Source organism: Danio aesculapii, chromosome 3 (assembly GCF_903798145.1).
Source record: "Danio aesculapii chromosome 3, fDanAes4.1, whole genome shotgun sequence".
Taxonomy (NCBI): domain Eukaryota; kingdom Metazoa; phylum Chordata; class Actinopteri; order Cypriniformes; family Danionidae; genus Danio; species Danio aesculapii.
This window is the reverse complement of record NC_079437.1, coordinates 9,595,605-9,611,265: the sequence shown is the minus strand read 5'-3', so window position 1 is coordinate 9,611,265 and position 15,661 is coordinate 9,595,605. Positions and strand designations below refer to the sequence as shown.

The 15,661-nt window shown below is 36.5% G+C and overlaps 1 protein-coding gene across 4 annotated transcripts in view; it reads left to right on the top strand.

Annotated features, from left to right (window-relative positions):
- Positions 1-15,661, top strand: part of crebbpb (CREB binding protein b) — an 86,421-nt gene that overhangs the window by 67,438 nt on the left and 3,322 nt on the right. The window contains exons 14-30 of one of the 4 annotated variants that reach the window (XM_056453105.1): positions 2,103-2,429; positions 2,526-2,699; positions 6,984-7,161; positions 7,733-7,851; positions 7,943-8,182; positions 10,935-11,023; positions 12,938-13,018; positions 13,146-13,202; positions 13,297-13,374; positions 13,464-13,531; positions 13,624-13,774; positions 13,903-14,049; positions 14,151-14,264; positions 14,479-14,644; positions 14,737-14,904; positions 14,986-15,147; positions 15,258-15,539. In XM_056453105.1, coding sequence (XP_056309080.1) covers positions 2,103-2,429; positions 2,526-2,699; positions 6,984-7,161; positions 7,733-7,851; positions 7,943-8,182; positions 10,935-11,023; positions 12,938-13,018; positions 13,146-13,202; positions 13,297-13,374; positions 13,464-13,531; positions 13,624-13,774; positions 13,903-14,049; positions 14,151-14,264; positions 14,479-14,644; positions 14,737-14,904; positions 14,986-15,147; positions 15,258-15,539 — 2,601 coding nt within the window. Of the gene's footprint in view, positions 1-2,099; positions 2,430-2,525; positions 2,700-6,983; positions 7,162-7,732; positions 7,852-7,942; positions 8,183-10,934; positions 11,024-12,937; positions 13,052-13,145; positions 13,203-13,296; positions 13,375-13,463; positions 13,532-13,623; positions 13,775-13,902; positions 14,050-14,150; positions 14,265-14,478; positions 14,645-14,736; positions 14,905-14,985; positions 15,148-15,257; positions 15,540-15,661 lie in introns of all 4 variants that reach the window. The other 3 variants (XM_056453103.1, XM_056453104.1, XM_056453102.1) reach the window with 3 other exon arrangements.

The window sequence follows — 15,661 nt, the reverse complement described above, 5'->3', positions numbered from 1 at the left end:
ACAAATCTGACTCCGCTTCGTGTGCACGCACGTGTTACACTGTGGCTCCAGTTAAAGTTTGAAACTCACAGCGGTTTATTATAAACTTTTTATTGATCATTTTCCTACAATTGACAGCAAGAACAAACATAGAAGCGTTGTCTGATTGACAAGCAGTAGCTGCATGTGTTAAAAAGAATCTAAAACGCCAAATAGGATGAATTTATGTCGCGTTTTCTAAAGCAAATCATACTATCTGCATTTAGCTTTTCGCTTGTACGATGGCTCTGAACTGCCCAAACACCTCTCAAAACGCGTTTTCGGACATTACATATTTGTACATGTGTACATCACTGTAGGACGTTTTATTTAGGAACATTTGAGCTGGTTTTAGTTCAAAGTTCTTTTATTTTATTTAAAATATATTTATTTAACTTGTTTGTTAATTAAATCCTATTTTGCTATTATTTTTATGCAACAGTCAAGCTGCATGTTAATTTGCTATGCGAAGAAAAGGAAATACTTATATTCACAAATATTTGCCAAAAATAAATTCTCTATAATCACCTTGCAATTCTAATATGATTGCTTTGAGTAGGATATACAGTTCATAAGATCAGTTCAAACTTTTATAAAGTTTTTAAAATAAAATCAGTTGTTTACTGTATAAAAATATAACATTTTGAAATATTTATAATTATCGGCCTATATATATCGGTTATCGGCCTCCAATTCTGAAGAGTTATCGGTTATCGATATCGGCCCTAAAATCAGTGCTTCCCTACTTTTGAGTGTACTTTTTTTGTGAAGGAAAAATACACACTTTTGAGCGTGTAACAGAAGAGTATGCAAGCTTTGGGACACACTACTTCCTCATTCTGTTGTGTAGTTACCTCCCCTGTCAATCTTCTTGACACATTATCCAAAATTCGTTCATATTTAATTACCTATTACTATGCGAAGAAAAGGAAATAATTTATTTTTGGCATATATTTGTGATTATAAGTCTCTATAATCACCTTGCAATTCTATAATTTATTGCTTTGAGTAGACTATACAGTTCATAAGATCAGTTCAAACGTTTATAAAGTTTTTAAAATAAAATCAGTTGTTTACTGTATAAAAATATAACATTTTGAAATATTTATAATTATCGGCCTATATATATATATATATATATATATATATATATATATATATATATCGGTTATCGGCCTCCAATTCTGAAGAGTTATCGGTTATTGATATCTGCCCTAAAATCAGTGCTTCCCTACTTTTGAGTGTGTAACAGAAGAGTATGCAAGCTTTGGGACACACTACTTCCTCATTCTGTTGTTTAGTTACATCCCCCGTCAATCTTCTTGACACATTATCCAAAATTCGTTCATATTTAATTTCCTACCTAATTGGAGAAACAGCATCAGGTTAATCTGCCAGTCTTTCACGCAGAGAAATCTCCTCAGGTGTTTGGATAATTCTGCATTTAGAGGTTAATGTCCAAACATATCTTGATATAAGTACATGTTGTTGTTGCAGATGAAATATAACATGGAAAACATGATTTAAATATGTTCCAATTGGCGAGATATTGATTAACAGTCATACAAACATCTGTACCAAAGCCTCTCTGCTTGACGGTTGGTCTTGCGTGTCCGCCATGTTTGTAGTTTATTTACATGAGTTTGTAGTTCTAATCAGATTCTTGTCCAACGCGCAATGTATTGTGGGTAATATTAGCAGCTAGAGTATGGATGGTTCTACACTTTAAATGTTTACCGGAAATAGTAAACCATCCGGGAACCTTTGGCATACAACATACTACGATTTGGGACATACCAATTATATTTTCAAATGCTATTTAGGACGGATAGTATGCGAATTGGGATGCAGCAAAGGCAAGGGCAAACGATTCTCTCAGTGACATGCACAGATGAATTGTTCGCCTCAAAACTAGCAATGTGAGCTAACAAAGTCATATGGTTAGGTTTGCTTTCATGTGTACTTTAATAATCAGTTCCCCTATGGGTAAAATGAATGGGATTTGTACTTCCTCTTCTAAATGCATCCGCAGTAGTTTGGCTTTATCTGAGTGGCTCTGCGCTCCGTCTCTCCCCCTCTAGCAGCAGCAGCAGAACGCTAACCTGACCCTGAACGCTGTGGGCTCTCTGGGCCCGCCGTCCGCCCTGTGCTCCACCCCTCCTCCGCCCTCCGCCTCCACCCCGTCAGCCGCTGCCAGCCTGCAGTCACTCCAGACCCAGCCCTCCACGCCGGCCTCGGTCGGGGGCCACGTCACGCCCACCCACATCCCCAGCGGCCTGCCCCGTCCTCCCTCTGTCCTGGGCTCCTCCCCTGCCCCGTCCCAGCCGCACACACCCCTGCAGTCCCAGCCTGAGCCCCCCATGCAGATGCAGCAGCCCACCTCTGTGCAAGCGCAGCAGCCAAGCACTCCGGTGAGGATCGCCAGCAGAAACAGCATTGAGGTTGTCATGCAATGATGCTTTTTAACTTATCTGCTGTGTGTGTGTGTGTGTGTGTGTGTGTGTTAGCTCTCTCAGATGGCTCCCAGTGTTGATAATAGAGTCCCCACGCCTGCTTCTGTGGCTGAGACACACTCCCAGCAGGCTTTGCCCGACTATCCTGCTGCCGAGCCCAAAATCGAGCATCAAGAAGACGAGCAGGAAGTGGAGTCTGGGAAAAAACGGCCCGATATTAAGATGGAGGTGTGTGTGACAGGGCTGAAATGAAATGTACAGTTGGCCTAAAACTGGTTTAGGAGTTCCTGACCTTATTTTGAATGTATTGGATCAGTGTTTTTCAACCACGTTCCTGGAGGACCCACCAGCACTGCATGTTTTGCATTGATCTGAATCAGGTGTGCTTGGTTAGGGAGAAATGGAAAATGTGCAGAGCTGGTGGTCCTCCAGCAACGTGGTTGAGAAACATTGTGTTAGATTACTTTAAAATGTATTTATTTAATTTTGTTTATGATTTTATTATGATTACTTATTCCAAATGTTATTATTTCTAATTTAATTAATATTTTTAATAATAATTATAATTATTATTATTATTATAACTGAATAATAAGAAACCTTATTTGAAAGTATTGCATTAACCCTTTAAAATGTATTTATTTTATGCTATTTTTGTTTATTATGGTTTTATTATGATTACTTATTACAAATGTTATTATTTCTAATTTAATTATTAATGTTTATTCATAATTATTAATATAACTGAATAATAAGAAACTTTATTTGAAAGTATTACACCGCCTCTTCAAAATGTATTTATTTTTTTGGTTTTGATTTTATGATTACTTATTCCAAATGTTATTATTTCTAATTGAATTATTATTTTTATTCATAATTATATTTAATATTAATATAATTAAATAATAAGAAACCTTATTTAAAAAGTATTACAGTACCCCTTTGAATTTTATTTTTGTTTATTATGATTTTTTTAAGATTACTTATTCCAAATTTAATTCTTTCTAATTAAATTATTATTTGTAATTATTAATAATATAATTAATTAAGAAATCTTAATGTAATTATTTTATGCTATTTTTGTTTTTATTATGATTTTATTATGATTATTATTCCAAATTGTTTTATTTCTAATTGAATTATAATTTTTTATTTATAATTATAATTAATAAACCTTATTTGGAAGTATTACAGAACCCCTTTAAAATGTAATTGATTTTTTTTTATGTATTTAAATTTTTTATTTATTATGAATTTATAAAGGGTTAATGGTTCAAATGTTATTATTTCTAATTGACTTCTCTTTTTATTCATAATTATATTTATTATTAATATAACTAAATAATAAGAAACCTTATTTGAAAAATTTAAAGTACCTCTTTAAAATGTATTTATTTTATTTTTGTTTATTATGATTTTTTTTTAGATTACTTATTCCAAATTGAATTTTCTAACTAAATTATTATTTTTGATTTATAATTATTATTATTATTATTATTATAACTAAATAAGAAACCTTATTGCAAAGTATTACATTGCCCCTTAAATTATTTTTGTTTATGATTATTATTTTATTATGATTACTTATTTTAAGCTTATTTATTTCTAATTGAGTTATTATTTTGTATTGATAATTATTAATATAACTAAATAACTTATATTTATGAAAAAAAATATGTTCAGGTTAGTTTTATTTTTGTTATTAATTGCAAAAATAGCAAAAATAAATGTATCAACTAATAAACACAAATCAATAAAGAGTGACTTGCAAATGATCATATGAACGTGATAGCTAAAGTAAAAATTCAGCTTTTACAATCAAAATTGTTTCTGTATCATCTTTTATTGAAATATGTAGTTGTTTTTGTCATGTAATGTTTTTATGTAAATTTGCTGATGTTGCAATAAATAAACAAGCAATCCAAAAATGACAATATAAAATACCTTTAAAAGAAAATTTATTTCAGATTGCAAGTATAAATTACAGTTTGTTGCTTTTATTGCATTTTTGATTAAAAAAGCCCCCTATTCCCACCAAGGCTGCATTTCTTTGAAGTAAAAGAAATTATCAAGACCTAAAATACCATACTATGTTCGAATGATAGTTTAGGTCGTCAATTTTTCCGTTCGGTACGAGACGTTCGGTTCGGTACGCATTACAAACCAAATGATTCAGGCTAATATCTAAAAAGATACAAAATATAATGTTTTCAGTGCAACAACGCTCAACAAGGCATCCCAAATGACGTGACATATGCTGCCTTTCCCGCCCACCTCCAAACACTACTAAAGTCAGGCAAACGCTACACTAGCTCCCAAAATGGCTAGTAACGTTAATGTAATCCTATAACCAACAGCGGGTCTGACATTTGGGAGAACTTTGGTTTTTTCTGTAAGTTATGAGGATGATGGCAAGAGAGTGGTGGAAAAAAACAATAACATCTGCTATGACAGTAAGCTATTTTAGCGGTAATATTTGAGTATGTCAACTCATTTACACTGACATCACGGAATCAGTAACTGGAATTAGACGAAAACTGGAAACATGCACTACATGCAAATATCCCTGCAGCATTCAGACAGGAAATTCCTACAGATTTGAACCGATTCGAACAGCCCCACTGGGCTAGAACAGAACGCGAATGAATTGGTTAATATCAGCTGTCAATCACTCAGTTCTGATGACAGAGAGATACAGTCGCAAAAATGTAAAGGTGTGGATACGAGAGAATGAAAACAACACTGGCAGATTTAGTTTTAGAAACCACCTAAAGTTACTATTAATGGCACATCTGATCAGTGATCATGTGCTGAATGTCAATCCAGCATTTACACTTTTCGAAGAGTGGATAAAAGACTTCCAGTGTTTAAAGTCTGCTATAAAAATGACTGAAGCATTCACTGTAAAGCCTGAGGGACGGAGTTTTCAGGTAACAGTGTTTGCCTCATCTACACATTTTAAGCACGAGATGTTCTAACGTTATTTATTCTTCATTAAATCATCACAATGCTGTCAATCGTGCGACTGATTTTTGCAGATTTGTGTTTATTTGTTAGTTGTGATTAGTGTTAATATATAATAGATTCTGTTAATATAAAACGTCTAGTAACGGTGCTCATCATTTTTGGTGGGTGCGACAAAATTTTGTCTGCTGCGCCTAATCGCTTGAAGTTAGGAGCACCGGTGCTACCAAGAAAAAAGGTTAATTTCGAGCCCTGTGAGACCTTAATCAGTAGTGGAAATTTTGAGTTTTAAGAAAATGTTACATGTAAAAGAGCCCCTGTAACATTATTCCTTCTTAAGCCCATTTCAGTCAGATAATTCCTGCTTTCAGATCCACTAAAATGGCAGGTGACAGTAAAATCAAGCAGATCTGTGCTGTCTGAAGAAAAGGTGGACACTCATCTTTCTGAAAATAAAAAAATACTTAAAAATTGATTGAAACTGAGTTCCATATAAAAACTAAATTATTCTTTTCTTTTTATTTGTTTAACTACTACAATACATTATATAACATTACATTTATATTTATGGGAAGCTTTTTGGTTTTTAATATAAAGAAGGAATTGTTTTATTTGCTGCTAAGCAGAAACCCCAGATGTATAGCTCTATCACTGTTCAAAGTAAAATAAAAAAAACAAGATCATACTTTTATGTTCGTTTTAATATGTTAAAAAAATAAAATCAGAGAAATCCTCTGGCTTTTTTCTTTTTTTGGCATATTGAAAGCATACCGAACCGTGAAACCACTGTGTCGTATCCAACCAAATTGTGATTTTTGTGAACTGTTACACCCCTAATATACATTTACTTTGTTTTTTTTAAACACTGCCTTTTTAAGTTTAAGAAAATAAAAAATAATGAAAATAAAACTTAGAAAATTATAAAGGTATCAAAACAATTGCAAATTAATAGCAGGTGGTGTTGTCACAATACTGAAATTCGATACCAATCTGTACTGAAGATTTGAAAACGTCAATTTCCCGCTAATATTTGAGCTCTGTTGAACCTGATCTTAAATACCGGTGATTGGCCTTTGTGTTCATGTGCTCAACCGAAATGACTGCATCAAGGTCATCAGTTCACCGAACTCACCACTATTTACTGAGTGTAGCCACAGAGACACTAGAGCGTTTTAAAGCTGCGAAGATTATAAGCTGACATACGAGCGATCCGCTGATGGATCGATTGATCTTCATGGCTCAAATGTTAGTGGGAAATGGACCGTTTTAAAATTCCAGTACTGATTGTTTTCAAATGCCAGTTACGTGACAACACTAATAGCAGGTGATACAAGATACAAGTTTTATGGACAAAAGATTAATTTCAGCTTCCTTCAGAATTCCTCATCAATAATATTTAAACCTTTTTAATATTTGTTGTCATCATGTCGACTTGTACATGGGATATGATTTGAAAAAGTAACTTAAATGCCATTTTTAGTGCTGAATTTCAACTCACGGGTGCTTTCAAAATCATACCAATTAACTGTGATCCGTATCATTCATTAGGATGAAGATGTCAAGCCTCCACAGGTGAAGGAGCAGCCGGAGACTGTAGAGCCCAAACAGGAACCGATGGAGACTGAGGACAAGAAACCGGAGACAAAGACTGAGCCGAAAGAAGAAGAAGTGTCCAGTACTAACAGCTCCACTCCAGCAAACCAGTCTGCTCAGTCACGAAAGAAAAGTAAAAGCCTAACCCTGAACTACATTTAACAGTATACAGTGGGGAAATAAGTATTGAACACGTCCTGTTTTTTTTCCAGGGAATAATGATTCTAATGGAGCTGTTGACATGGATTTGAGCATTTGCTTGGGTGTGTTTTAGATCATTGTCTTTCTGAAATGTCCACTCTGCTTTCATTTTCATCATCCTGCAAATGTAGATGTTGGACTGAAGCACCTAATATTCATTTACACCGAGGAAGGGCAGATCGATGCTGAAGAACTAAGAGATTTCAGCTGCTGTCTGGGCTTTCCATGTCTTTCTACACCTTCCTTTATTCATGTGTTCAATACTTTTCCCCTGCGTCATTTCATTTTGTTACACATAACTTCATTTGTAAATGAACTAATATTGTTTTCTTTGCATATCTGTGGATTTCTTTGGTTGTTACCAACATCTGGTGATAATTTAAAGTCAACAGCACCTTTAGAAATATGTGTTCTGAGAAAAGTGGTGACGTGCTCAATACTTATTTCCCCCACTGTATGTATATATGACTTGATTAGTCATTTAACATCATGATTTGTTGCAGTTTTCAAACCGGAAGAGCTCAGACAAGCGCTAATGCCTACCTTGGAAGCTCTGTATCGCCAGGACCCAGAATCCTTGCCATTTCGCCAGCCAGTCGACCCAAATTTACTAGGCATCCCGGTAAATTCCATGCACCTATGTATCATTTAGCTAATATTTTGTGGATCTTTTCAAAATAATGAAACATATTAAATCCATCTTGCTTTTTCAGGACTATTTTGACATTGTGAAGAACCCAATTGACCTTTCCACCATTAAGAGGAAGCTGGACACCGGGCAGTACCAGGAGCCCTGGCAGTATGTAGACGACATCTGGCTGATGTTCAACAACGCCTGGCTCTACAACCGCAAAACCTCGCGAGTATACAAGTACTGCTCCAAGCTAGCTGAGGTGTTTGAGCAGGAGATCGACCCTGTCATGCAGGGTCTGGGATACTGCTGCGGACGCAAGGTGAGATTCCCCATTCAGGATAAAGTGGGTTAGCTTATAGCTAAAGTGCTTCAAAATAAGCTCAAACACTTTGCTATTGAACTGTTTAGCGTTAAAGGGGACCTATTATGCAAACATTAATTTTCTAAGGGGTTTAAACACTGTTGTGTGGCAAAAAGTGTGTAAATATAGAAAGAAATAATATTAGAAATTAATTAGTTGTATTTTTGTAATCACACTTGATAAAAATAGTTTGTAGAAACACTTTGATTGACATTCTCCCTTTTTAAGTGTCATCAGAGGGGGAAAGCCCCACTCATTATTGATGATCTCTCCCTCATTAGCATAGGACTAGTTTTGAATCAGCCACTATGCTGACACACAGGCATCCGTAGCTCCGCCCTCTTTTGAAAAGAGCACAATCTCATTTGAATTTAAAGCAACAGTCACCAAAACGTCACAATTAGGATCAAAGCCTAAAAGGGGCAGTTTCAAAGCAACATCTGTGTGGTATTTTGAGCTGAAAATTGACATACTCTAGGGACGTCAGAGGCTAATTTTACATCTTGTAAAAAGGGGCATAGTAGGACTCCTTTAAGTTCACTAGTGTTGTTTATAAAGTAAAACTGTTTAAATGCATTTGGTAATTTGAAATAAAAGTAACAATACATTGTAAATATTAGATTTGGGTGATAAACTTAATATATTTTGTGTGGCAACTAATTAGAAAGATTTTTAGTCCATGCTCTAGCCAGTTAATATATAACTTAAATTGGCTATCTGAAAGTAATTATAATTATTTTTAAATTTACTCTTGTTTAAAACAAAACATTGGAGCATTCAAATAGTTAATGTTATAACAAATTTAACTGAAATAAATAAAACTTGATGATAAAATAAAACTACATTTTACTTGGATTGTTGTTCTTCATTATTACATTTTGAATAAACTGCTAAAACATGTTTTGTTGTTTTTTTTAAATGCCTGTTTTTGTTAATTGAGGTAACAACATAAATATATTTTTTATGTAACATTTAAATGCTGATGTGCAACTCATAAAAATATGTTAGTTTGTCTAAAGCCCCGGTCAGATCACATGATTTTTACTGTCGGTTACGAAAGTCACCATGTCAGATTTTTTTTTATAAAAAAAAAATTTTTTTCTCACTTTCTTGATTAAAATCTTCACTTGTTGTGGGTAACAAATGTGCCAGACTATACGTTTCCTCACAGTCAATTACCCCTTGACGTCTACAACGAGCATTATTTCCCAAAGCAGTCACAAGTGTGGCTAGAACAATATTTATTATCTCAATTTACATTTTTTTTATCTTATGATGCTTGCAGACAACTAGGCCTTATTATTTAAAGGGCATTCGTTACAACATGGATAGGATCAAACTTATGATTCCTTTTTAATATTAAGATATTTTCTTTGAAATCTAAATGTATATTTTCCTGCCATGGGTTACTTATTAAGCACACTCTCGCCTGAACTTGCCGCGAGTGAGACGGGAAAATGAAATAAGCAGCAGCAAGGACAAATCAGATGCTCTAGACGTAATCTTTTAAAAAATGACATATTAAAAATTTTGATTTGTGATAAATTCACAGTGAAGCATTCATTAAACCTATATTTTCTTAAGAGCGAAACAAATCACCCACCCCTATAATTGAGTAGTGGAGGGGCACAAACTAAAATATAATTTGTATATTTTTCTTGGAAAAAATATCTTTTTGAAACTAATTTCATTTGTTATAATTTTTATCTTAATTTTAATGCATATTCTGTTGGTCGGTTTTCAATAAACAAGAATAAAGAATAACATTTGAGGTGATGCGCTTCAAATACGTCTGCTATATGCACCAAAACACGAATTGCCATGAGATTGTGTTGCTTCGTTAAATAAAATAATAATCTAGCCTGAATAAAATGAAAGTGAAATATTCCGTTTCAGAGAAGCTTATATTAAACTTTGCACTTTTAAAGACAAATTTGAATAAGCAGGAAATGCTTTTGCAATGTATTCACAGCACTGAACATGTTCCCAGATTACCTGGAAAGAACAAACTCTGTTGGAATGATGAGAGAACTCAGAAACTCCTTGTTAGAATATAGATATCTGCTTATTTGTGCCAGTCTGTCAAATAAAATAGCTTAAAACACCTTCATATTTAAGAAAAGGTAGCTTAAGTTTGCATAACCAATGATTGATCTCATCCACGCATTGATTGATTTGATATAGAAATAAAGATGAATTGAATTGAATCCACCCGTGACCCACTCATAATCGAGAAATTATGTGCTCCTATTGCTCAGTGTCATACACGTGACGGAACTCGTCATGAAGAACGAGAAGAAAATTAAACATGCTAGACTTTCTCTGTCTTGTGAGGCATCGCAGGCATGGTATCAGTTGTTGTGAACTATGCCACTTTGCACGAGAAGAAACGATTGAATCTTGTGTCACGACGCCCATTTGTCATTTACGAATCCTCACAACACCCTACATCAAAGAAATCATGCCAAAACTGTGTGATCTGACAGGGGCTTAAGTATATTTTAAGAGAAAAATTATTTTTCATTAAATTTTTCACTAAAAAAAGAATAAATAAACTGAAAAAAAAAAAATTAATCTATTACGCAATTTAAATGAGCTATATCAAAATGTTGGGAACTATTATAGTACAATTTAAGCAATACTTCTGTTGATATTTAGTAATATGGTGATATTTGTATTTAACAGAATTGCTTTTTCTTTGTCTTTACAGTATGAGTTTTCACCTCAGACGCTTTGCTGCTATGGCAAACAGCTCTGTACAATCTCCCGGGACGGCACATATTACAGCTACCAAAACAGGTAACCAACAGCATGATCAGTGGTGTGAGAAATGAAGAATGAGTTTCTAATGGGACGGTGATGCACAGAGATCAGGCTTGTGATGTTGAGCACTCAATTGACTTCATGTTGTTTACACCTTAAAAACAGAGATATAAAAGAAAGTTTAAAGGTTGTATGTTTAACTCATGTGTGATGAACTTGAATCAACCACTTTAGAATTTGAATCTTTTATTGTACAAGCCTAGATTTTTACCCACAGGGCTGCTTTACCCTTTAGTATGAGTGTAAATACCGAAAACATTATCAGAAATCATAATATTAAGAAATAAAATGCCTGGAGAAGCTCTGATGCATCACTTTTCCATAAACGGACATCACATTGTCTGTTTTTGTCTGTTGTGTGTTTGTACTTTCATCTTAAAGCTCCAATATATTCACAGCAAAGTTGTTTTTGTTCTTCATTTAGAAACTTTAGTTGGGATTTAGCATCCCAACGCTGCCCCAATTTTGGAGAGCTGCATTTAGATAAAAGATGTGGTGCATGTTTTCCTGTCAAAGGGGTAGTTAACCCAAAAATTCAAGTTCAGTAATCATTTACTCATCCACCACTTGTTTAGTTTAACACAATAGAAGACAAGCTGAAGAATGTTGGAAAGCAGCAGCCATTGACATCCATTGTTAGCCATGGCCAGCTATTCGAAGCGCATTGAACTGTTGTCCGATGAACTGTTGTTCAGTGTCGTCGACAAGAGGATTTCCCCTCTGGACACCAACAAAAGGCACTACATCATAATCACACCCCTATAAAAGCAAGCGCAACACTCAACTTGTGCCGCTTCATTTGCGCAAATCGTGCTGCCTCATTCTCACGAATGAAGTGGCGCGAGTTCAGAGTTTCGCTCGAATCCCTCAAGTTGGAAAATCTGTACTTTACCGTACATTCGCTCCGCATTAGCCAATTAGGAGCTTGCTTGTTAGTGTGCCAAGGGGAAATCCTCCTGCCAACACCGGACAACAATTCATTAAATTGAGCTTGGCTCAGTCTGAAGCATCGCTGAAAGCTGGATCATCCAGGTATAGTTTCTGGAGGAGTTGATGAACTTACAGAGTGCGTTGCACCTCTGAAATCAGGATCTAGTTGACTAAGACATGACCCCGAACGAATCTACGCTGTTTATCAGCTTTCCTAAAGCACATAAAGCACAGCTACTCTCTTAATAAAACCCATGTTAGCTAGCTAGAGTCACCAGGCAGACAGAAGCCCTGCCCATGACGCGAATTCGTGTCTGTTGTGAAGTGAATTTGATGCGCAAATGAAGCGAGTAAACTTAAAATGTTTGCGCATCTATTTATGCATGATTATCGTGATTTATCTGCTCATTCCACGTCTGGTGTGAACACAGCATTAGGGTGTAAGCAGGGCCAGTGCGTCCATAAAGGCAAACCTGGCAGCCTAGGGTGGGCAGAATAGTGAGGACGGCGTCCGCGAGACCCCCGTGTTTGTATGTTTCCCCCCCAACAACCCCCAATCCTTTTGGAAAAAAAAGGACTCTTCCCGGTCCTTACTTTCCCTCCACTCTTCACTTCGCGAACCAGTCACTTGACGCATGCACAGGTACATCAAGTTGAAAACATCTGAACTTTTCAGAATGCAGCGTGCTAAAAAGGAAAAACATACAAAATGTGCAGAGCTGCGGGTCATGAGGACCAGGATTATAAACTGCTGCTCAAGTGAATGCCAAGAAGATAACAAGTGTTTATTTATAATTTTATTTATTTTTTATTATTTATTTGTCATTAATTTGTGAGTTTGAATGTTAACCTGTGCTCTGCCCTGGTCTGTCTGTTATGTGTCATGCTTTGTTCTGCGCTCTCATTCTGCATTGTGTGCTATGGCTCCAGTTCACCCAAATCTGATCTTGTTGCCTACAGGTATCACTTCTGTGAGAAGTGCTTCAATGAGATCCAGGGCGACAGTGTCACTCTGGGGGACGACCCGACCCAGTCGCAGACGTATGTATCATCTGCTGCCCAGAAGTCTTTGAGGTTTTTCTTGCTAAGCTGCAGTTTTTTTTATCCTAAAAATTGAGCTGTAAGTGTGTGAAGATGTAGGATTCATCTTGCGCGTCTCTTTTTGCAGTATGATATCAAAGGAGCAGTTTGAGAAGAAGAAAAATGACACGTTGGACTCTGAACCGTAAGTCCTGCCATTTTGATTTTCAAATGCATTGTACAGAATGGAGAAAACATCAACGTTAAATAAATATTTTCCTCTTTCTGAATTGTTTCAGATTTGTTGAATGTAAAGACTGTGGCCGGAAGATGCATCAAATCTGCGTACTACATTATGACGTCATCTGGCCATCAGGGTGAGAATCTTTACCCCATATCCTCCAATAGTTTAGCATAGCAAGACATGATCTCTACAAATGCTGTTCGTCTCTTCCTTTTATAACAGTTTCATCTGTGACAACTGCCTGAAGAAGTCAGGAAAATCAAGAAAGGAGAACAAGTTTTCTGCTAAAAGTGAGTGCTTTTGAAGCGTCTTTCTGCGTTTCTCTCCGAAAGTCTGAAATTCTGCTGCAACTTGATGTCACCCTCTGTGTGTTTATGATCAGAATTACAGTGCACGAGGCTGGGCTCATACATTGAGGACCGAGTGAACAAGTACTTGAAGAGGCAGAATCACCCAGAGGCCGGAGAAGTGTTTGTGCGGGTGGTCGCCAGCTCTGATAAGACTGTGGAGGTCAAACCTGGCATGAAATCGAGGTAACCTCACAAATTATACATATGAATCTGGTATTGGATTTGTAGTTCTTCTGATAAAGTTGTTCAGAAATGATTGGCGTGTACCTAAAATGTAAGGATTTTGCTGATTTGGCATCATTTCTGCACAGGTTTGTTGACTCAGGAGAGATGTCGGAAAGCTTTCCCTACAGAACCAAAGCACTTTTTGCATTTGAGGAGATTGATGGAGTGGACGTGTGTTTCTTTGGCATGCACGTCCAGGAATATGGGTCTGATTGTCCCTTTCCTAACACCAGGTAACGTGAAGTTACTGATCATTTGAGGGAAAGGATGAGTAATGAGCAGGCTAAATTGACTTATTTTTGTCCTCTTTTTTTTCCCCTACATAACTTTCTAGGCGGGTATACATATCATATCTTGATAGTATTCACTTCTTTAAACCTCGATTGCTGAGAACTGCGGTTTACCATGAAATCCTCATCGGCTATTTGGAGTATGTTAAGAAACTTGGGTAAGTAAATAACCTATATCGTTAACCATAATTTGGATCATATTGGGTTTTTTTTTTTTTTGCCGTAGCTATATCACAGATTATAATGACCTCTATGAGTGACATTCATAAGCAGTGTATCCAACTAAATGGAGATAAAGAAAGTCCTTACCATAAACATTGAGTAACTCAAGGAGTTTGTGCTGATGGATTTGGATTTTTTTCCCATCTACAGATATGTGACTGGTCATATCTGGGCCTGCCCACCTAGTGAAGGTGATGACTACATTTTCCACTGTCACCCTCCTGATCAGAAGATTCCCAAGCCTAAAAGACTCCAAGAGTGGTACCGCAAAATGCTCGACAAAGCCTTTGCAGAAAGAATCATTCATGACTACAAGGTATGACAGCGCTAAATATGTTTCATTCAAAATGATTTAACATCGCACTATCGCAGTAATGATTCACAAACTGACTCACTTGTGTTATGCAGGACATATTTAAGCAGGCCACGGAGGACCGGCTTACAAGTGCCTACGAGCTGCCCTATTTCGAGGGTGATTTTTGGCCCAATGTTCTGGAGGAAAGCATCAAAGAGCTGGAGCAGGAGGAGGAGGAGAGGAAGAAGGAGGAGAATACAGCCTCCTCTGAGACAACAGAGGTTAGTCAGAGAGCCAAATAGTGTGAATGAGTCTTTAGCGTAGTCTGCAGCCATTTATTTTAATGTCTGTCTTATCCGCAGGGAGCCCAAGTTGACAGCAAGAACGCCAAAAAGAAGAACAATAAAAAGACCAACAAAAATAAAAGCAGTGTGAGCCGCGCCAACAAAAAGAAACCTGGGATGCCGAATGTAGCTAATGATCTGTCCCAGAAGCTATATGCAACGATGGAGAAGCACAAAGAGGTTGGACATGAATCATCGACTGTATTTTTTGTACCTGAACATCTGAATCACTCAGAATTTTAACGAGGGCTATGTATTGACTGGAACTTCTCTTGCTTCCTAACATCCAGGTCTTCTTCGTGATTCACTTGCATGCTGGTCCAGTGGTCAATACCCTGCCTCCGATCATGGACCCTGACCCTCTGTTGACCTGCGATCTGATGGACGGCCGTGATGCCTTCCTGACACTGGCCAGGGACAAGCACTGGGAATTCAGCTCTCTTCGCCGCTGCAAATGGAGCACTATGTGTATGCTGGTGGAGCTGCACAATCAGGGCCAAGACCGATTTGTGTACACTTGCAACGAATGCAAGCACCATGTAGAGACACGCTGGCATTGCACCGTTTGCGAGGTTAGTATCTGTTTTGTGGGTTTGACAGCACAATTTAGTTACTGTTGCCATAGCTTGCTCAGCGAAAGGTTTTTAGTACTAATTTATTGTCACTGTATGGATATCTAAGTTCAGGTTCAGTT